This window comes from Ranitomeya variabilis, chromosome 3 (genome assembly GCF_051348905.1).
Source record: "Ranitomeya variabilis isolate aRanVar5 chromosome 3, aRanVar5.hap1, whole genome shotgun sequence".
Classification (NCBI taxonomy): Eukaryota; Metazoa; Chordata; class Amphibia; order Anura; family Dendrobatidae; genus Ranitomeya; species Ranitomeya variabilis.
The window spans coordinates 52,678,359-52,702,186 of record NC_135234.1 but is presented as its reverse complement, the minus strand read 5'-3'; the positions used below and the strand labels follow the sequence as shown (position 1 = coordinate 52,702,186).

Sequence of the window (23,828 nt, the reverse complement as noted above, 5' to 3'; positions counted from 1 at the left end):
CTGACGTGTGCTGCCCCATAGCATAACATTGGTCCTGGTGCGATCCAGTGTTTTGTCGGTTCGCACTTGGACTGATAATATACTCATCTGCACCTGCCCTAATACAGAAAAATGAGCTTTGCTTGTTATAAGCATACATGGCGCCATGTGCTTCTCTGTAAGACTTGGCAAATATCAGTAAAAAGAGATGTTACAAATCTAATGAGCTAAATAATCACGAAACACCTGAAATGTTGCCATTTTTTCTTACAAGCAAAAAATAAAAATGTAAAAAAAAAATGTCTGTGAAAAAGAAACCCAATAAGTCTAAAAGTCTCTTCTGCTCAACTTTCAAATAACTGTACACATTTGGCAATTTCCGGATGATAAATTGGCGTGCCACAAATTGTCACGCTGATTGTTTCTACATTTACATTGGCACACCCAACATTTTCTGATAAAGGCAACATGCCAGCTGCCTAAAGCCACCACTAGAAGGAGATTAAGAGCTTCTGCAAACTGTTATATGCTGAATTTAATGATATGGCGTTATGCAGGGAGCTCATAATCTCCTTCTAGTGGAGGCTGAAGAAAGTCAATAAGTTATTGTTTAAAGGGAATCTGTGGCATATTTGGTCATGCAGGTCTTTGAAGTGTAAATCCATCAACACTTTTATATCCATTATCTGTTGCTGCATTCCCAAATAATTAAAATTTTAATTCATATGCAAATTAATCATTGAGTATTCTGGGCAAGACAGAGCACTTCAGAAACTAATGTCCTTGCCATGTGAGGTTCCAGACAAGGAAATCAGACAGTGAGCTATTAACCAAGCTTAAAGGTTACTGGTGCTGGAGGAGGAAACAACCTCCTGAGGCAGAGACTTGTTAGGTGCTCCTCCATGCCTAGAGCACTTAATGCCTAATTTGCACATGAATTAAAATGCTAATTACTCAGGAATACAGCAACAGATAGAAGATATAAAGGTGTCAATGGATTTACACTTCCAAGACCTGCATACTTATACATGCAGTTATGGCAGTTGACCTTATTAACAGATTGTTTTTAAACCTATATACAGTACAGACCAAAAGTTTGGACACACCTTCTCATTTAAAGATTTTTCTGTATCTTCATGACTATGAAAATTGTACATTCACACCGAAGGCATCAAAACTATGAATTAACACATGTGGAATTATATACTTAACAAAAAAGTGTAAAACAACTGAAAATATGTCTTATATTCTAGGTTCTTCAAAGTAGCCACCTTTTGCTTTGATGACTGCTTTGCATACTCTTGGCATTCTCTTGATGAGCTTCAAGAGGTAGTCACCGGGAATAGTCTTCCAACAATCTTGAAGGAGTTCCCAGAGAAGCTTAGCACTTGTTGGCCCTTTTGCCTTCACTCTGCGGTCCAGCTCACCCCAAACCATCTCGATTGGGTTCAGGTCTGGTGACTGTGGAGGCCAGGTCATCTGGCGTAGCACCCCATCACTCTCCTTCTAGGTCAAATAGTCCTTACACAGCCTGGAGGTGTGTTTGGGGTCATTGTCCTGTTGAAAAATAAATGATGGTCCAACTAAACGCAAACCGGATGGAATAGCATGCCGCTGCAAGATGCTGTGGTAGCCATGCTGGTTCAGTATGCCTTCAATTTTGAATATATCCCCAACAGTGTCACCAGCAAAGCACCCCCACACCATCACACCTCCTCCTCCATGCTTCACGGTGGGAACCAGGCATGTAGAGTCCATCCGTTCACCTTTTCTGCATCGCACAAAGTCACGGTGGTTGGAACCAAAGATCTCAAATTTGGGCTCATCAGACCAAAGCACAGAATTCCACTGGTCTAATGTCCATTCCTTGTGTTCTTTAGCCCAATCAAGTCTCTTCTGCTTGTTGCCTGTCCTTAGCAGTGGTTTCCAGAGCAGCTATTTTACCATGAATTTTACCATTTTACTTAGCTGCTTTTTTCTTGCCATAATACAAATTCTATAAAGGCACGGATGATTGACCTCGTGGAGATCAAAACATCCAACACTGCGGAGACACCATCACGTGTTTCTCAACGCAGTGATCCAGAACACTGCCCCCAAATATGCAAATGCAAGTAGAGGAGCTGCGGAGACACCATCACGTGTTTCTCAACGCAGGCAGTGAATAGCCAGGCCTTTCCCGGGGATTACATTTCCCGAAGATTTCAATAGGGTTCAGGTCTGGAGATTGGGCTGCCCATGACAGGGTTTTGATGTGGTGGTCTCTTAATTTTTGCCAGAGCTGTATATGTATATATATATATATATATATATATATATATATATATATATATATATACTGTATATATATATATATATATATAAATAATTTTTTTTACAAAATAAGACATCTGTAATAAAATTCTCAGTCATATCCAATGTACATATTAAGATTAAAATGTACTTTACCTAAGACTGGGCAGCCGAGTGCTCCAAACTCCTGGCAATCCACACATTTTCCAATTCTATAATTTTTGTAATTTTCACAGGGAAACGTCACAACACTACAAGACTCGATCAAGGATGATATGTACAGAAACACAGACCGCTGGTGGTCACACTTGAAATATTCAGAACCTGCGCAAAGAGACTTCAGAGACTGAGTATAACACTAAAGTGCAGTATATTGTGCAAAGTTATATAAATTACAAATTAGTACATAAAAAAGAAAAGTTTTTAATGGAAGAAGCATGCGGATGAGAGTAGGGCCCCGCCCCAGAAGTAGAGGTCAAACCTGGCATTATGATGCATATCTTGCCAATCAAGATAGAAGACAGAAAGAGCTTTAAATGGAGAAATTCTGGTTTCAATTAAATCCTATTCCAATATGTCACTAAACCTGTGCAACACCCCCTTCATTCCCAGGATCAGCAGGCATCCCAGAGATGAATCACTACTGATCACAAAGCGATGGCATATATTAGCAATGTTGTAAGTCTTTTTTTGGCACAAACATTGATCAATTAAAAATGTTGTAAAGGGCATCAAACAACTTAAAAGTGAATGTCTACCCTTGAACACCATTTTGTTATTTATTTTTTAAAGATGCCCAAATTAATAAATTCCAATTTAATATATGGTATCCTAGTACCCGTTCTACTGCTGCTGAATGAGGCAGTTATCGTGTGGCAGTAGATTTGTTCCAGTGTGTCAGAATTAGTTTGGGCACTGTGAGTTTGGAGATGTAATACATTCCATTGTATAAATGTGCTTTGCTGCCTTCTACTAGCTAATGTGTGTATATGAAAGCTACGTGATTATTCTCCTCACAACAAGCTGCCATAGAAATGGCTGGGAGGAGCCTCCCAACTCATGACTCTCACACTTTCTGAGGTAACTTCCAGTTCTGGGAGGTTCAAGTTGCCTGAGGAAGCAAACACTACTGCTCCCAGCATAGTTTTCCATGCGAGTCCATGCTGAGTGGATATCTTTCTCCACATAATCTCCTCCAAAAAGGAGTGAAGGCTTCTAGTCAGGAGAGATAACACTGCACATGTGCTCTCCTGCATGCTGGTTATCCTGTTTGCTTTTAGCCAGGACTAGACATACGTGGCTGCCATGCCACCGACTTTTTTTTAACCTACCCCCTGCGAAAGGGAATGGTAGGCTCAAAACCATGAGTACTTCCACACTTTAGTGTGTTTCCACAGATAGCCAATGTGAAGGTCCCTCCATCAATGTAATATTTCTTGGACTGCGCATAGCATATCCTCTAAAAGCAAGTGAAAAGAACTCTGCTCCAGCCGCCCTGCACTCAGACACCACCGCTACAGGAGTGCCCCCGTGAGGTCCTATATCATCCACAAGTGCCACCTCCCGCTATTGACAATTGTTGTGGACACGAGGGAAGTGTTGAGGGGTCCAGCGACCCACTTCAGCTACCGTGACATCATTATCTGCTGCCAGTGGGACTACATGCCCCAGCTGGCCCTTCTGCAATATTTGGCACCTCCCCAGTGGCCCACCACATATAGTTTAACACTTTTGTCCTTTTTTATTCAAACTACTTAAAAAAATGTTTGTTCTCCAAAGCAAAAAGAGCTTCCATTGCTTAAACTGCTCTGTTAAAAATAAAGCTTCTGTGGAATTAATCTGCCCAAAGTCTATGCAGAAAATCAGTTCTGATCAATATAAACATATAAAAATGTTGTACCTAAACACAATGTGATGGGGTCATTTTAACATGGTTGACCATTGCTCGGACAGCCCCTACTCAATCGCTTGAAAGATAAGTCCTATACTTGCCTCCGAAGCTGGTGCCGTTCCAGCAGTGTCGGCACTAGCTCTCCGGAGGATCTTGTATTGTTAGGTCACGTGATTCTTGCGGCCAATCAGCGCTGGCTTCACTCTCCTCTGGTACGGATAAATCACATACATCAGAAGGAAGTGAGAGCTGCTGCCAATACTGTTGGAACGGCGCCGCCACCAGAGGTGAGTATAGTTGTTATTATTTTACAAAGGGAAAACAGAGATTGAGAAGAAGTTGTCCAAGTAGAAGACAACCCCTTTCATTCTTGTATTTTAGGTATTTGGAGGGAGCAAATAGATTTACCTGATAATATGGTTTTAGGACAACCGGGCTGATCTGTTCCTCCATTTGGGTAAAAATCAATATGTCCTAAACTCTCCCGATAACCTAGAGCTGGAAAGGAGAAAAATGAAAAATGTGACAGATTCTGAATACATGCTTGATACAGTACTAGGAGCACGGGGCCCAATTCCTTTGCTTCCACTAAATAAATCAAGGCCATGCAAAGTATTAATGTGGTGTGAACACTGAACCAAATTATCATCAATATCAAATCATTCCTTAATTAACCTCTAAAATGTACACTTCATGGACAAAACTATTGAGACACTTCTCTCAATCATCAGTTTCTGGTTTTTCATTCAGTCCTTTGCGACATTCCAAACCGCTCTCCGATACCAGCACGGGTCCTGTAATTGAAAATCGTTGGTGGTAGTTGAAGAAAATGGTCGATGACAAGGCTCCAACCTGCAAAGCTGATCTGGCAACAGCAATCAGGGAAAGTTGGAGCCAGATTGATGAAGAGCACTGTGTGACACTCATTAAGTCCATGCCTCAGAGACTGCAAGCTGTTATAAAAGCAAGAAAGAGGTGGTGCAACCAAATAGTAGTGATGTGTTGGAGTGTTTTTTTGTTTGTTTGTTTTTCATGATTCCATAATTTTTTCCTCAGAATTGAGTGATTCCATAATTTTTCCCTATGCTTGGTTAAAAAAAGTAACCATTACTGACTGCCACATTTTTTGTTCTTGATTTCTTATAGTGTTTCTTAAAGTCAGAAAGTTGCCATTTGAAATGACTTTAGTTTTGTGCCATGTCTGTGATCTGCTTTTTTTCTACAAAATTAAACAACTGAATGAACATCCTCCAAGGACGGTGATTCCATAATTTTTGCCAGCTAGCATTATGCAACAACTTATATATTATATATATATATAGGCCTCTAAGATTGAATTATGTTTGTAGGCAAATTGAATTCTGTATTAAAAGAGTGCTCTCCAGTTATTATAAGACTACACCTATTAGCATGCCATGGTAACCCCAGGTTTTTAGGGCATGCTGTGATTTGTAGTTATGCAACAATTCTAGAGTCAAAGGTGGATGGCAAACGTACAGTATTATGGCGATATCACATTTAATCATTCACATATTTTATTCTTATATTTTACGTTTATTCAAGTGTATGCAGACGTCAGAAGAATAAGCAGTCAGAGAATTAAAGCAAGTGTAAGGAAATTATCGACTAACATAAACCGCTTTCTGTGAGTGCAGTCAATAAATTACATTTTTGCGGTCTCATTGACTTCTACTCTCTTGAAATTCTTAAGAAACTGTCTCTGTCTTATCTAAAGCATTTAATTCAGGAAATCATAGGTTGTATATCTTCTCTCCCAGCTAATGGTGCGATAGAACAGAAAATACAAAAATGATATATTGCTTGCAAAGCTGCAACTAATTTTTCAATTACTGACTGAAGCTTAAGAAGTAGCTGAAAAGAAAAAACTAAAGATGGTCGGCGTAAACAGTCTTGATTGGCATCTTCATGTGTTTTATGCATACTTTATGAAAGCAGCACTGATATAGAAGATATACAGTATGTATTACTGAAATATTTCAAAATTTTTGCTAAAATAACTTACTGCACGGAGAAAATATATTGCATGTAAAACAACATAACAGCACAACTCAAAGAAGTGTAAATAAGTCCAAGGCACCGCCGATATCATAAATTACTGCTTCATAGTGGAGCACCTACTGTATACAGCTTGAGGAAACACTGAAATGTTGTTGTTTTTGCTTCTGCACGTAACACTAAAGCAGTGACTCATCATATTGGTGGTGCCTTGGAGTCTAAGTATTTTAATTCCTTGGGTGAACTGAGGAACCCCATACATAATAGTTTACTGTCAGCCAAGCCATGGCTTGGCTCATAGACATGTCTGTGGACAATCATGCTGGTGACTCGCACAGTTTGTAAGTGCCGTCCTACTCACTGCACACACCGCTCTGCTCCTCTCACTGTCAGACCATCTCACTGACCTGCCTCATTCAACACTTTCAGCACTACTACATCCTCCTGTTGATGGAGACTCTCTACCCAGCTATAGTAAGACATTGCTAGACTGCAGGAATTTAAATCCACTGTGTTCAGCAGAGTTTTGCTTTCCTGACCTATCCCCTGCCAGCAGTAGATATATTAGGCAGCTCCTTCCTCCACACCTAGCCTCAGCTTAGGTCCTAGGTGCAGTTTGTCACTAGTTCCCTGTCAAGATGCATTATTGTTTTGACGCTGCTTCTACCGACCTGGCTTGTTTTCATGTTTTATCTGATCTTTCCGCTCCTAAACCTAGATTTGTATTTTGAGCCTGTGTTGCCCGTCCAGTCCCAAGACTGCCTGACCACGTCTCTGTCTTCACCTCCTGTGCTTTGTATTTGTACCATTGACCAGCCAGTCAGCTGGTGCAGTTCCAGGGACAGCCCTAGAGTGGTACCTGGTGACTACCCGAACAGGTCAAGCCTTTCCTCATCATCAGAGGCTCTAGTGAAGACCAGGTAATCACTTAGTTGCGCCACTCCAGGGTAAGGTTGGCCAGCGGCGCAGTGATCCAACATCCACCAGCGTCACACTGACTCTTCCATGCACAGGTGCATTTGTTTTGCCCAGCGCTCCTTTGATTTGTATGAAAGAGTCACTTCCAGACCTGTTAAAAACATAAACTCTTGACAAAGCTGAAAGCTCATTTGAACGGGTGAATCGGGAGAGAAAACGGCTGCCATATGACGAACAGTTATCTCATTTATATGGCCAGCTTCCTTCATAGATTACAACTGATCGCTGAGGGTTCAAGAAGGGAAACACTTGGTGAGCATCTTATTGTCAAGGAACCAAAGAATTGTCCAAAGTGGATAAGATAGACAATACAAATGTTTTTTTTTTAACTTATATAATTACCATCAATGTCAGTATGGACAACATCTACGAACTTTGCATCACTATAATGCAATCTGTCTTCAGGTGGTTTCCCATTGAATAAAGGTCCAGCAGGATCCAGTCCTAAACCCAAAAGAAAAGAAGATCCAGTAAAATAATCCTGAGGTATTCAGGAATTACAAAATAAAAAGACACAAATATATTAGCAATAAGTGATAAAGGTGGATTCTAGCAGGGGGCGACTGAATATGAAGGGGTGGTTGACCAATTCAAAAACATTTTTCAAGGTCCTCTTCCTGTACAGAGAAAACAATTCTAAAGTTATGACAATGGTCCTAGTGTAAGGGGGGAATTATCCTAGCTATTGAGATCTGGATGCAAGTATAAAGAGGACATAGCACATTACATAATAATACTGTTGTTATATCTGGAAGGTGCTAGGACAAAATAAAGAAACATAATAATCACCTGTTATTCGACCAATTGAACCATTGTACATTTTCCCAACAAAACCAGAAATATGAGCCCCGAGGCTGACGCCAATCATGTAAATGGAGTCTAGTGATCCCCCTTGGTTCTGTAATAACATATAAAGTTAAGCATTCAATGAAGATATATGCACGAATGTGTTACAGTTTATAATATACATCTCATGCCAACACAGGAAGTACATACAATTGAAACCAGAAGTTTTCATACACTATATAAAAAGACACATATGCATATTTTTCTCGATATCTGACGTGAAATCAGAATAAACTTTTCCCATTTTAGGTCAATTAGGATTACCATAATTATTAATATTTGCCAAATACCAGAATAATGAGAGGGAGAGAATGTTTTAAGGCATTTTTATTACTTACTGCAAAGTCAAAAGTTTCCATTCACTAAGATTACTATGCCTTATATACAATTCTAGTCTGCTCATATGATAATGTCATGTGTTTGGAAGCTTCTGACAGATTTTTAGGAAATGTCTGAGTTAATTAGAGACACACCTCTGGATGTATTTTAATGCACACCTGAAACACACCCCTTTTTTGTGTAGCATCATGGAAAAGTCTAAAGAAATCCGCCAAGATATCAGGAAGAGAATTGTGGACTTGTCCAAGACTGGCTCATCCTTGGTTATAATTTCAAGATAACTGAAGGTGCCTCGTTCATCTGTACAAACAATTACGCGCAAGCGCAAACAAGATGCCATAACACAGCTCAGGAAGGAGACGGATTCTGTGTCCAAGAGAAGAACGTGCTTTGGTCCGACATGTGCATATCAACCCAAGGACAAGGGCAAAAGACCTTGTGAAGATGATGACAGAAGCTGGTAAGATTGTGTCAATATCCACAGTGAAACGAGTACTCTATCAACATGGGCTGAAAGGCCACTCTGCCAGGAAGAAGCGTTTACTCCAAAAGAAACGTAAAAAAAAGCCAGATTAATCTTTGCAAGTGCACACAGTAACAAAGGCCTTAATTTTTAGAGACATGTTCTGTGGTCTGATGAAACTAAAATTGAACTTTTTGTGCATAATGACCACTGTTACGTTTCGAGGAAAAAGGGAGAAGTTTTGAAGCCTAAGAAAACCATCCCAAATGTGAAACACAGGGCTGGCAGCATCATGAGGTGGGGTTGTTTTGCTGCAGGTGGCACTGGTGCACTTCACAAAATAGATGACATCATGAGAAAAGAAGATTATGTGGCAATACTGAAGCAACATCTCAAGACATCAGTGCAGAAATGGGTCTTCCAAATGGACAATGACCCAAAACATACTGCCAGAATGGTAACAAAGTGGCTTATGGATAACAAAGTCAATGTTTTGGAGTGGCCATCACAAAGCCCTGATCTCAATCCTATTGAAAATTTATGGGCAAAAATGAAAAGGCAGGTGCGAGCAAGGCGACCTACAAACCTGGATCAGTTACACCAGTTTTGTCAGGAGGAATGGGCCCAAATTCTGACCAACTATAGTGATAACCTTGGGGAAGGATATCCTATCATTTGCCCCAAGTCATTCAGTTTAAGGGCAATTGTACTAAATACTAATGAAATGTATGTGAACTTTTGACTTTGCAGTAAATAATAAAAATGCCTTAAAACATTCTCTCTCTTTATTCTGGCATTTGGCAAATATTCATAATTATGGTAATCCAAATTGACCTAAAATGGGAAAGGTTTATTCTGATTTCATGTCAGATATTGAGAAAAACATGCATATGTGTCTTTTCAACTGTATAAGGGTTGTGACAAAGTCATTAGCAAAGTACAGGAGGGGAGGTATGTTTCACTAAGGCTGTTAGCTTCAGTGATAGCAACCTATGAAAATGCTCCAACACACTATGTGCTGAAAGGGATTAATCAGCCATATTTAAAGCTAAGTTGATTAAAAAGCTGTAGAGTAGGAAGAGTTCAGAGGATAAATACACAGCCTTCTAGAGAATTATGTTGTGGGTGGGCCTGAACGGAAATGTGGCGAAAATTTTGAACATTTCGCAATTTTCCAAATTTGAATTTTCATGCCCTTAAATCACAGAGATATGTCACACAAAATACTTAATAAGTAACATTTTCCACATGTCTACTTTACATCAGCACAATTTTGGAAACAAAATTTTTTTTTGTTAGGGAGTTATAAGGGTTAAAAGTTGACCAGCAATTTCTCATTTTTACAACACCATTTTATTTTAGGGACCACGTCACATTTGAAGTCATTTTAAGGGGTCTATATGATAAAAAATACCCAAGTGTGACACCATTCTAAAAACTGCACCACTCAAGGTGCTCAAAACCACATTCAAGAAGTTTATTAACCCTTCATGTGTTTCACAGGAATTTTTGGAATGTTTAAAAAAAATGAACATTTAATTTTTTTTCACAAAAAATTTACTTCAGCTCCAATTTGTTTTATTTTACCAAGGGTAACAGGAGAAAATGGACCCCAAAAGTTGTTGTACAATTTGTACTGAGTACCCTTATACCCCATATGTAGGGGTAAACAACTGTTTGGGCGCATGGCAGAGCTCGGAAGGGAAGGAGTGCCGTTTGACTTTTCAATGCAAAATTGGCTGGAATTGAGATGGGACGCCATGTTGCGTTGGGGAGCCCCTGATGTGCCAAAACATTGAAACCCACCACAAGTGACACCATTTAGGAAAGTAAATCCCCTAAGGAACTTATCTAGATGTGTGGTGAGCCCTTTGACCCACCAAGTGCTTCACAGAAGTTTATAATGTAGAGCCGTAAAAATAAAAAATAATATTTTTTCATAAAAATGAACTTTTTGCCCCTAATTTTTTATTTTCCCAAGGGTACCAGAAGAAATTGTACCCAAAAAGTTGTTGTGCAATTTGTCCTGAGTACGCTGATACCCTATATGTGGGGGTAAACCACTGTTTGGGTGCATGGCAGAGCTCGGAAGGGAAGGAGTGCCGTTTGACTTTTCAATGCTAAATTGGCTGGAATTGAGATGGTACGCAATGTTGCGTTTGGAGAGCCCCTGATGTGCCTAAACATTGAAACCACCCACAAGTGACACCACTTTGGTAAGTAGACCCCTTAAGGATCTTATCTAGATGTGTTGTGAGAGCTTTGAACCCCCAAGTGTTTCACTACAGTTTATAACGCAGAGCAGTGAAAATAAAAATTCTTTTTTTTTTCCACAAAAAATATTTTTTAGCCCCCAGTTTTGTATTTTCCCATGAGTAACAGGGGAATCTGGACACCAAAAGTTGTTGTGTAATTTGTCCTGAGTATGCTGATACCCCATATGTGGGGGGGAAGCACTGTTTGGGCGCATGGCAGAGCTCGGAAGGGAAGGCGCGCCATTTGGAATGCAGACTTAGATGGATTGGTCTGCAGGCATCACGTTGCATTTGCAGAGTTGCAGAGCCCCTGATGTACCTAAACAGTAGAAACTCCCCACAAGTGACCCCATATTGGAAACTAGACCCCCCCAAGGAACTTATCTAGATGTGTTGTGAGAACTTTGAACACCCAAGTGTTTCACTACAGTTAATAACGCAGAGCCATGAAAATAAAGAATCTTTTTTTTTCCACAAAAATTATCTTTAACACCCAGTTTTGTATCTTACCAAGGGTAACAGGAGAAATTGGACCCCAAAAAATATTGTCCAATTTGTCCTGAGTACGCTGATACCCCATATGTGGGAGGGAACCACCGTTTGGGCGCATGGCAGAGCTCGGAAGGGAAGGAGCGCCATTTGGAATGCAGACTTGGATGGATTGGTCTGCCGGCGTCACATTGCATTTGCAGAGCCCTTGATGTACCTAAACAGTAGAAACCGTCCACAAGTGACCCAATATTGGAACCTAGACCCCCCAAGGAACTTATCTAGATGTGTTGTGAGAACTTTGAACCTCCAAGTATTTCACTACAGTTTATAACGCAGAGCCGTGAAAATAAAAAATAATTTTTGTCCCCCCAAAATGTTTTTTTAGCCCCCCAAATTTTTATTTTCCCAAGGGTAACAAGAGAAATTGGACACCAGAAGTTGTTGTACAATTTGTCCTGAGTACGCTGATACCACATATGTTGGGGTAAACCCCTGCTTGGGCGCACGGGAGAGCTCGGAAGGGAAGGAGCACTGTTTTACTTTTTCAACGCAGAATTGGCTGGAATTCTAAACCCCCAATTGGAAACCCCCAATTCTATCTGAAACCCTAACCCAAACACACCCCTAACCCTAATCCCAACCATAACCCTAACCACACCCTTAACCCTGACACACCCCTAACCCTAATCCCAACCGTAAATGTAATCCAAACCCTAGCCCTACCCCTAGCGCTAACACTAACCCTAGCCCTAACCCTAGCCCTAACCCTAGCCCTAACCCTAGCCCTAACCCTAACTCTAATGGGAAAATAGAAATAAATACATTTTTTAAAATTTTTTATTTTTCCCTAACTAAGGGGGTGATGAAGGGGGTTTGATTTATGTTTATAGCGGGTTTTTTAGCAGATTTTTATGATTGGCAGCCGTCACACACTAAAAGACGCTTTTTATTGCAAAAAATATTTTTTTGCGTTACCACATTTTGAGAGCTATAAATTTTCCATATTTTGGTCCATAGAGTCATATGAGGTCTTATTTTTTGCGGGACAAGTTGACATTTTTATTGGTAACATTTTTGGGCACGTGACATTTTTTGATCGCTTTTTATTCTGATTTTTGTGAGGCAGTATGACCAAAAACCAGCTATTCATGAATTTCTTTTTTGGGGGGGGGCGTTTATACCGTTCCGCGTTTGGTAAAATGGATAAAGCAGTTTTATTCTTCGGGTCAGTACGATTACAGTGATACCTCATTTATATAATTTTTTAATGTTTTGGTGCTTTTATACGATAAAAACTATTTTATAGAAAAAAGAATTATTTTTGCATCGCTTTATTCTGAGGACTATAACTTTTTTATTTTTTCACTAATGACGCTGTATGGTGGCTCGTTTTTTGCGGGATAAGATGACGTTTTCAGCAGCACCATGGTTATTTATATGTGTCTTTTTAATCGCGTGCTATTCCACTTTTTGTGTGGCAGTATGATAACAAAGGGTTGTTTTTTGCCTCTTTTTTTTTACGGTGTTCACTGAAGGGGTTAACTAGCGGGACAGTTTTATAGGTCGCGTTGTTATGGACGCGGTGATACTAAATATGTGTACTTTTATTGTTTTTTTTTTATTTAGATGAAGGAATGTATTTATGGGAACAATATATTTTTTTTTCTTTATTTAGGAATTTTTTTATTTTTTTTTACACATGTGAAATTTTTTTTTCACTTTATAACATTGCTCCGGGGGGGAAGGGGCATCATGTTATGAGGTCAGATAGCTGATCTGACACTTTGCAGAGCACTGTGTCAGATCAGCGATCTGACGTGCACTGCTGCAGGCTTACCAGTGCCTTCTCTGAGCAGGCGCTTGGTAAGCCACCTCCCTGCAGGACCCGGATGCAGGGAGGAGGAGGTAACAGACCCTCAGAGCAACACGATCACATCGCGTTGCTCCGGGGGTCTCAGGGAAGCCCTGCGCTCCCTGCGCGATGCTTCCCTATACCGCCGGAACACTGCACGGAACACGGTCCGTGTGGTCCTCAGTCGGCACATGGGCGGCACACGGCTGCCGCACGTGTGCCACACTGATGTGCCACGTGAGCACTCGGACACGGATAGCTCCGGTACCGATTTTTCCGGTACCGGAATTATCTGGACACGTGAGACTGGCCTTAGTGGTAAATTTAGGTCGATATACGTCTTGCGTTTATTTGTGAAAATATCAGATTTTTGGAAAAAATTGGAAAAATTAGCAATTTTCAAACCTTCAATTTTTATATCCTTTAACCAGTTAGTTAGTCATGTTATACAAAATAATTTATAAATAACATTTCCCATATGTCTACTTCACTTCTGCATCATTTTCAATGATTTTTTTGCTACGATGTTAGAAAGGTTAAAAGTTTAGCAGCAATTTTTTAATTTTTTCAAGAAATTTAAGGACCCATTTAGATTTAAATGGACTTTTCAGGGTCTATATTTTGGAAACTCCCCAAAAGTGATACTATTTTAAAAACCGCACCCCTCAAATACTGAAAAATTGCTGTCGGGAAAAATGGTTAACCCTTCAAGTGCTACACAGGAACGCAAAGTGAAATTATAAAAAAATTGTAAATTGCAAAACTGCACCAAGCAGTTCAGTGAGTAACATCACTGGAACAAACCGCTCTGCCCAAATAGGTATGCTATAACAATATGATATGGAGAACAAAATGATTGATGCATATTAAGCTTTTCTGCAAGAGCAAATAGTGACCCCATCATTTTAAGAAAGGATGAGTTCCTTGCAAGCAGAATTTTATTATTATAACAATTTACTATTACTTATTTTGGAGATAAAACCTATTTAAAGAGGAACTATCACTTTCTATAAATATATTTTCTTTTTACCTGGTGTTAATGCACCTTCCGTAAAATGGTGCCTGTTGCACTGAGCAATCTACGCATGCGCAGCCAACTGCTCATTTTCTTGAAGACTTCCAAGAGCTCAATTTGGGCAATGCACTGCCAGGTTTTGGAGCTCCAAGAACCTCCTTACAAAAAAGATATTTATTGTAATGTTTGTTAATAAAAGGCCTATCTGGCCAATTTATCCAAAGAAAAAGGTGTTACGTTACGAGTGTTCATTTGGGGGGAAGGGGTGTTCCGTGGGAGCGGTGCATGGTTGTTTAAAGGGTGGGGTTGATATAGAAGGGAGTTAGTTGGAAGGAAGCCTCTACAATACCGCAGTTATGGACCTGTCTGTACTTCATAAAATACTGCTGACAAGTTCTCTTTAAACATTAGACATAGTGGCGCAGCTCCTAACTTCATGTCCTTTCAACCTACAGGATGATTCATCTACTTCTTATATAGTGATTAGAGATTACACACATAACCAAAAGAACCTGCTGGTTACTCATCGTAAATTCCTCCATTGTTATTAACAGGAAAGTAGCTCTTCCATTTTTATTAATTTGTATCTTTAACCCCTTAGTGCCAGAGCCAATTTGCAGCTTAATGACCGGGCCAATTTTTACAATTCTGACCACTGTCACTTTATGAGGTTATAACTCTGGAACGCTTTAACGGATCCCGCTGATTCTGAGTTTTTTTTTCCGTAACATATTGTACTTCATGATAGTGGTAACATTTCTTCGATATTACTTGCGTTTATTTACGAAAAAAAAGAAATATGGCGAAAATTTTTAACATTTTGCAATTTTCCAACTTTGAATTTTTATGCCCTTAAATCAGAGAGATATGTCACACAAAATAGTTAATAGATAACATTTCCCACATGTCTACTTTACATCAGCACAATTTTGGAAACAACATTTTCTTTGGTTAGGAAGTTATAAGGGTTAAAATTTGACCAGCGATTTCTCATTTTTACAACACCATTTTTTTTAGAGACCACATCTCATTTGAAGTGAATTTGAGGGGTCTATATAATAGAAAATACCCAAAAGTGACACCATTCTAAAAACTGCACCCCTCAAGGTGCTCAAAACCACATTCAAGAAGTTTATTAACCCTTCAGGTGCTTCACAGGAATTTTTGGAATGTTTAAAAAAAAATAAATAAATAACATTTAACTTTTTTTCACAAAAAATTGACTTCAGATCCAATTTGTTTTATTTTACCAAGGGTAAGATGACCACATTTATTAAGTACCACATTTATTTATATCCGTCTTTTTGATCGCGTGTTATTCCACTTATTGTTTGGTGGTATGATGATAAAGCATTGTTTTTTGCCTTTTTTTATTTTAATGTTAACTAAAGGGGTTGACTAGTGGGACAGTTTTATAGGTTTTATAGGTCGGGTCATTACGGACGCGGCGATACCAAATACGTGTACTTTTATTGTTTTGGTTTTTTTATTTACATAATTGTATGTATTTATAGGTAAAATATTTATTTATTTTTCTTTATTTGGGGGATTTTATTTTTTTATATATTTTTATTTTTTACACATTATAATTTTTTTTTTAACTTTATTACATTGTCCCAGGTTGGGACATTACTTTGCATAGCACAGAGTCAGATCAGCAATCTGACAGGCAGTGTAGGAGTCTTGCCGGCGCCTGCTCTTGACAAGCCACCTCACTGAAGGACCCGGAAGGACCCCACGGCCATCTTGGAGCCGGGTGTCTCCATGGAGACCACAGGAAGAATGCGGTGTTGTTTCGGTGGGAGAGCGCAGGGAGCCCCCTCCCTGCATGATTGTTCTCTATGCCACTGTCAGTACTGTCAGCGGCATCAGAGGGGTTAAATGCCCACGATGGGTGCTAGCACCGATCGTGGGCGTTGCTGCGGGGTGTCAGCTGTCACCCGCACCCGATCACCACGCTGAGCGTGAGGCCGCGTGATCGTGCCGCCATACTAGTACTGCTCGGGGCAGAAATGCAGTTTCCGCAGAGCAGTACTAGTACAGCAGATTTTGTGAGAAGCATCTGGATATATACGGCATATATATATTTTTTCCCCCAACTTTGTGGTCATCAAGTTTTCAGCTAAAAGGAAGTTTTAATAGGCCATAAATGTGTGATCATTCCGAGCTTGTACCAGCAAACTCCGATTGATGAGCAAAAAGAGTAAGGACAGGAAAAAAAAAAGAGTTGTGGCTCTTTCAAACTGTACTCAGGCAGTAAAGCACATCAGTGCAAATGTAAAAAGTCTTTATTCAGAAGACCATTGTGCTCATAAGAGTTCTATCTTCAATGAAACACGTGCCCATTATAGTGTATAGGGCTGCTCAGTAGTTCGCAAAAAAAGAAACCTGGCCTTTTTTATCCAACGCAGGATATATCAACTCAAATTCACTCATTGCAGTATATGGGTCTGTGAGTATCTCAGACAGCACTAATAGGCATTACTAGTTTTTTAAAGAGGAAAAATAGAAAAATCAAAACACCTATAAAAAAATTGGTTTGTGTTGCCATATTTGAGAGCCATAAATGTATTTTTCAGTTGACTTAGGTGATTGCTTGTTTTTGTTTCTTTATATGATGAGCGCAATATTTTAATTGACATCATTTTTGGGTGCATATGACTTTTTGATTGCTTGTTCTTAATTTGTTCTTCGTTTTTTGGGGGGTGACCAATAAAAAAAGTTTTAGCATTTAAAGAAATGTTTTAATGGTTTTCAATGCACGGGATAAAGAACATGATATACTAGTATTTTCTATTGCGGGCACTGCAAAGCAAAATGTGATTATTTTTTTTTTGCGTGATGAATAGGAGAAACTAGGAGATTTACATTTTTTTTTTTTTTTATTAGTCCCGCCAGTCCTCTTTTTAAGTCCCTATAGTCTCCCCCTAACCTATGGACAGAAAGAAAATGTCAAATAGGTACTTCAAGAACATCAGCATGAAAGATTTACAACATTCCCAAGGCTAAAAAATAGCTGATGCAAAGCAGGATGACAGAATGGTGTGAGCAGACAGCGGAAAACTCCTTGGACAAGGAACCTCTGTTGAGAACAAGTCACTACTCCTGGTCTCTTGCGTAATACGAGAATCGCGTAATCACAGAAGACACAATGAGTCAAGGTGCTGTCAGCCAGAAACAAGATGATGCAATTATGGTGGGAACCCAAACTATAAGCAGCACAGAGGACTGAACAAAAAATTACAACAGAGCCGATCTGAAGAAACCTTTTTCTGACGTTCTCCTAGGTCTTGAGTTTGGTGGGGTTAGGAGAAAAGTGCCATATCGGGTGGAGAAGGCGGCCTTTATCTCCTGTGAAACCATGCACTGAAATAACTAGAGTAGAGGTCCTGAGCATAGAAAGATAAATTGTCTGCAATGAATGCAATCCATGATATATCAAGTCAACCAACGCTCATTTAGTAAAATAGCCATTGTGAGGGTTCTTAAGGGTTTGCACCATCCGTCATGTGATGCCCTTACATTGTCAGCTGTACTTCCTGTCTACAGAAAGGGTTGTTCCAATGGCAAATTACCATGATCAGATGAGCATTTTAGAATTTGATTGCTGGATACACCAGGCAGTGATTGGGAACAATCATTCAGTTGACCTTTGCCTCATATATTTCATGGCTTTGTTAGAATATATAGTCTGAAATGCGTTAGCTATTTTTTAGTTCGCGTAGCTTGATCTGTGAATTTACTGAACAGAGGCTGAAGCTTTCGGATTGGAAAGATGGAGTCCCGGCTTTTTCCTTCAACGTGGATAGGCAATACGTTAAATTAATACATCTGTGTTTAAAGACGTACGCGAAAAATCTCATCAGTGTTTTGGATCAGTTTGTCATCAGTGTTTGGCCCATGTGTCCATTTTTACCATTAGTGTTTTTCATGGATGGGTAAATAAATCGATAAATTAAAATGCTTCTCCTATATTTTGCAATGTTACATATGGACAGAACACGGATGTCATCCGTGTGTTGTACATGTTTTTCACGGACCCATAGACTTCTATTGGCTCATTATCCGTGATACCGGAGAAAAACGGATATGTCTCCTTGACATGTGAATAGCCCAACAGATTATATTGGGTACGTGTTCTATCAGTGAAAAAACAGATACAACACGTACACGGAACATGGATCTGTGAATGAGGCTTTATGGTGGGTGAACTCCTTTCAATTTCATGTATTAATCAAATACTCCCAAGTTCCCCGTCATGGTGTCTATGGGCAGCCAAAATAAAGCTTATGTCTATGGCTATACTGGGAATCTAGAGGTTTGTATCAGGAAAACTGAAGTCCAAATACTAGAATGATATATAAGGAATTGTATTCGAAAATCATTCCAAACTTAAAGAGGACTTGTCGCTAGGTCAAAATTTTTCAGTTTTTACTTTTATTTTATTCCTGCAGCTCTCCGGAGTAATGTGTATTATTATTTTTTTTTTTTTAATTTGCCATTTTGGATTCAGAGATATGGGCCTGTTTGTTTAGTGTTAATTGTTATGATGTTTACCAAGGGGGCATGGCTCACAGGATAATTATGCAGAGCAGCCTAAATATACACCCCCAAAGAATTCTGCAAGCCACATCCGACTGGAAATTAAGATAAAAATTTGCACCAATAAAAAGGCTCATATCTCTGAAATCGTTGGGCGGATGTAAAAAAAAAATGGAACACTCAAGGGAGCTGAAGGAATAAAATAAGAAAATTGGCCACTTTTCATCTTGTGACCGTTTCTTTTTAAATAAAGCAAGGTGTTAACTTCAGGCACATTATCAGAGACAAAGTACAAGATTGACATTGACACTATAAAGCAGCACATTTTCTTACCAACATTTGATCAATGAGGTTTTTCATTATATCGGCAACTTTCTTGCATTTTCCAGCAGCATTGTGATAGATCAGTGTTGTGGCACCTCGGTTCCAGTCAACTAAGATTATATTGAAATCATCGATGGAGAGCAGCTTTTGTACAATTTCATCTAACCACACAGGAGGAGATCCAGTCGGCCTGTACCCATGGGTAATAAAAATGGTCTTTCTCGAAACGTTCAAATAGTTGAATGCCGTGGTATTCTCCTTGTTGAGGTCTCCTGAACAGTTTGCATTGTCTCTGGTGTATAACAACAATTGCACATGTAGATCAGTCCCAATGACGGCGTCATGAATATCAAGGTCTGTGAATTCATGGCATGTTTCTTCAGAATCTGAAAAATCAAGATTGAGAGGAGATAAGAAGGCTGCACCAGAAATCGATAAGACCTCCATGAACATCAGACCAAAGCTGGCAGAACCTACCAATTTTCATCTATGTAAGATATATATATATACAGTATATAGGCCCCCCTTTTTCTTCTAAAGTGTACAATTTACTTCATAACCAATAATAGCATAAACATCTCCTAACAGAGTATCATAAAATTGTGTTTTCTTTTCTCAGAGCCAGTCATCTTGCATCACTCATTTCTTAATTTTTCAAGTCATAACGCAATGGTGAAGGTCACTTGTAGCAGTAGCTGTGACAAGCATCCTGTAGCAATTAGTGACAAAGCAGGAGAAATTTACGTACAGTCTGTGTGAATAGATAGGGTGGAGAACTGCAAAATGAGCTGCGGAGGAATGGAGGAGTGTTGTATATATATATTTTTTTCATTTGTGCCTCCTGGGTCCTAGAGCTGGATCATGGTGCTACTAATCAGAAGCCTGAAGAGTTATTTTAAGATTCTCACACCATAGATATGAACAGGCAGCTGTGCCTCTTGCACCTACTTCCTAAATAGACCCCAATCAGAGGGTAATAAAACATTCACACTCCTTATCTATGAACTGTTCCAATATTTATGGAAACAACTGTTTATCCCTCTCACATAATGCTAGTTCTGCTTCCCGTCACTTGTCTTATCTATTGCATTATTGCTGTGTCCTGTTGTGTTGAAATATGCGATTCTTCAGATTTTGTATTATTCTACGCCTGGTGAAGAGACCTGAGTAGTCTCGAAAGCTTGCAATTTGTTACTTTTTAAAGGCTCACTGAAAAGAAGGTATCAACCACTGAGGACGTTCAATTCTAAATAATGAGTGACGCTCACTTATGTGTGAGCCGCGCAGCAAATCTTACTCTATCCTCCGGTGGAGTAAGATTTGTGTTGTAGTGAACGGCACCACTTGTCATGAATTTGCCGAGTGGTGGTCGTCAAGCATTCCCACTTTTTCGGAGCTAGGCAAAATAGTGACAGAATGCTAAAAGTCACATTATGTTAGCGCAGCCGCCAGTTGCTTCAAAATTTTGCGACTGTTCAAAGCTTTTTACGCCAGAATAATAGTGTAGAAGCTTTCATGAATCAAGACCATTGTGTTCACCTAGTGATTTAGATCAGGCTGATATACTCCACATTGATGTGCTCTGTAAGAGTAGGTGCAGACAACATTTTACTCTACACCTAAGAAAAGAGGTCCGATTATTCTGATAAGAGTTTGATCAGAGTGGCATCAGTTTTTCTTGGTCGTGGAGAGAAAAAAAAAAAAGTTTCTCCTTCCTCTTTAATCCGTCAATGTGGGAAAATCAAACAGTACTTGGACGTCATCCAAGTGCAGTCTGATGTTTTTCACGGATTCATAGACTTGTATTGCCGATTTTGATCCACTCAGATCCAAGATGGATGTGTCTGACTTTTTCCTCGGACATGTGCACAGCCCCGTAGAATATCATGGTACGAATGCCATCTGTGAAAATCATGAATAGCACTCGTCCGATATAATCAGTCGTGTGCACAAGCCCTAATTGACACCTAAAGCCATTTCACCCATGCATAAAACACCCAGTTTTGCCTTTGGCAGCGCTGCCATTATGTACAGACACCAAATTTATCAAAGTGTTTTATTACTGATAAATTTTGTACATCTTTAGATATAACAATTTGTTCAAGCCATCCCTGTTCTGCAGCAAGTCACAAATTCATGTCTGGCTGAAACCCTATTTGCAAAGCTAACCACATTCGCTTCCCAACCCACTTTTCAAAAGAGAAAAGTGCGAAAGAGCAAAAAGTCACAAATGTCTAAAAATAAAGGCATATGTCAAAATCTGACACTTTTTGACAGCAAAATATTGATAAAAAGCCGTGATAAATTCACCTCTTAGTCTTAATTAGTGATACTTGTACTGGGATAATTCATCATGGAGTTTACACCAGAAAACAAATGTATGAAAGTCACAAATATTTGCGCAATGATTAATGAATTTAAAGCATCTTATTCTAGCCGGCTTTCACCAACAATGGTGTAGGAATGTGCTTGAGGAATCGCTCCCAAATTTAGACAATTTGTACAATATTTCGATCTGATATTTCCAACACACATATTCTACAAATTTAACATTTTCTAGTGCACAAATGTCAAAATAAGCATATTTACTGTTAAAGGGGTTGTCCACTACTAGGACAATCCCTTCTTGATTTAAATGTTTGGCCCCGATAAAATAAAAAAGGCTATACTCCCCTCCTATGCCGGCGCCCTTCCAAGGCCTCGGAACTCGCAGTCCCGAGTCTGTCATGCTGTTGCTGTTGAAATGTGAGCCCGGCGCCCAACTATCGCTGGCGTCACAGTTCATGCCATTCTTACGAATTGAAAATGAAGAGGAAGTCAGAGCTTAGCTGTAGCCCGGACTTCCTCTTCATGCTCAATTCGTACAAGCGCAGGGACATTGAGGCCAGCGCTGATTCGGTGCCGGGCTCACATGTCACATCAACCCCACGGGAGCCCCGGGATTGCAAGTGCCGACACAGCGGGAACGGCGCTGCACGGAAGGTGAGTATCAGCTTTTCTATTTTATTAGGGCCCAACATTTAGATCAAGAAGGGGTTGTCCTAGTAGTGGTCACAGCTTCAAATAAATGAAACGTCTGTGTGGCTTAAAACAGCCTGCACTTCAAGCTCATAGGTCTTAAAGGAGTTTTCAAAAAACTGAAGAATCAGAAGACGTCAGCTGTGCCTCTTTGTATTTAACCATTTGTTCTCCAATTGCTCCTGCTTTGTCTTTCATTTATCGTGGAAAGGTATATGGCGGTAGCTATTGGTCACATCATGGGGGTATTATTTATACTTAGAGTTATGCTGTAAAGCATTACACATGCTTATGAGGAAAAATGTCCCTGAGGGATTCATGAAAAAGTTGAAAATAGTCAAAAGAATGAGAAGAAAAAAAGATAATTTCCTGCCTTTCATTTCATAAAAGCCACTCCAGTAAATTTAGAAAAAAAAATTGACCTTTAATGACCAGACCAAATTTTACAAATCTGACCACTGTCACTTTATGAGGTAATAACTCTGGAATGTTTCAATGAATCCCAATGATTCTGAGAATGTTTTCTAGTGACATATTGTACTTCATGATGGTGGTAAAATTTGTTCGATATGACTTGCCCTTATTTGTGAAAAAAACGGAGATTTGGCAAAAATTCTGAAAATGTAGCAATTTTCAAACTTTCAATTTTTATGCCCTTAAATCAGTTATGCTACACAAAATAGTTAATAAATAACAGTTCCCACATGTCTACTTTACATCAGCACAACTTTTGAAACCAATTTTTTTTGTTAGGAAGAAGGATTAAAAGTTGACCAGCGGTTTCTCCTTTTTCCAAGAAAATTTACAAAACCATTTTTTTAGGGACCATATCACATTTGAGGTGACTTTGAGTGACTGAGTGACTTTGAGGTGCCTATATGACAGAAAATACCCAAAAGTTACACCATTCTAGAAATTGCACCCCACAACTTGTTCAAAACCACATTCAAGAAGTTTAACTCTTCAGTTGAAACTGAAGCAATGTGGAAGGAAAAAAATGAAAATTTAACTTTTTACACAGAAAATTTACTTTAGACCCAAAACGTTTTTATTTTCACAAGCTTAGCAAGAGAAAATGGGCCACAAAATGAATTGTGCAATTTCTCCCAAGAACGCTGACACCCCATATGTGGGGGAAATCTACTGTTTGTGTGCATGGCAGAGCTCAGAAGGAAACAAGCACCACGTGACTTTTTGAAAAACTGGCTGGAATTGAGAGCATATGCCTTTTCCCGTTAAGAGAGGCCCTGATGTACCTAAACAGTGGAAACCCCCCCAAGTGACCCCACTTTGGAAACCATACCCCTCAAGAATTTTATTCAGGGGTATAGTGAACATTTTGAACCCACAGGTATGACACAGAATTTGTTAACAATAGGTTGTCATATTGAATACGTTCTCATTAGTGTTGAGCGCAAGTGCTCGCTACTCCAGTTTGCACCGGATATGCAACAAAAGTCGTGGGTGCTTGAGTGACATGATCGAGACCCTGCCCCACATGTTTCACAGCTGCTAGACACCCCAAA

At 39.5% G+C, this 23,828-nt stretch overlaps 1 protein-coding gene across 1 annotated transcript in view; it reads right to left on the bottom strand.

Moving 5' to 3' along the window:
* Positions 1-23,828, bottom strand: part of LIPI (lipase I) — a 75,424-nt gene that overhangs the window by 21,569 nt on the left and 30,027 nt on the right. The window contains exons 2-6 of the mRNA XM_077294044.1: positions 19,294-19,670; positions 7,946-8,054; positions 7,499-7,600; positions 4,571-4,660; positions 2,428-2,595 (exon numbers count right to left, since the gene is read on the bottom strand). Of these exons, the coding sequence (XP_077150159.1) occupies positions 2,428-2,595; positions 4,571-4,660; positions 7,499-7,600; positions 7,946-8,054; positions 19,294-19,670 (846 nt within the window). The remainder of the gene's footprint in view (positions 1-2,427; positions 2,596-4,570; positions 4,661-7,498; positions 7,601-7,945; positions 8,055-19,293; positions 19,671-23,828) is intronic.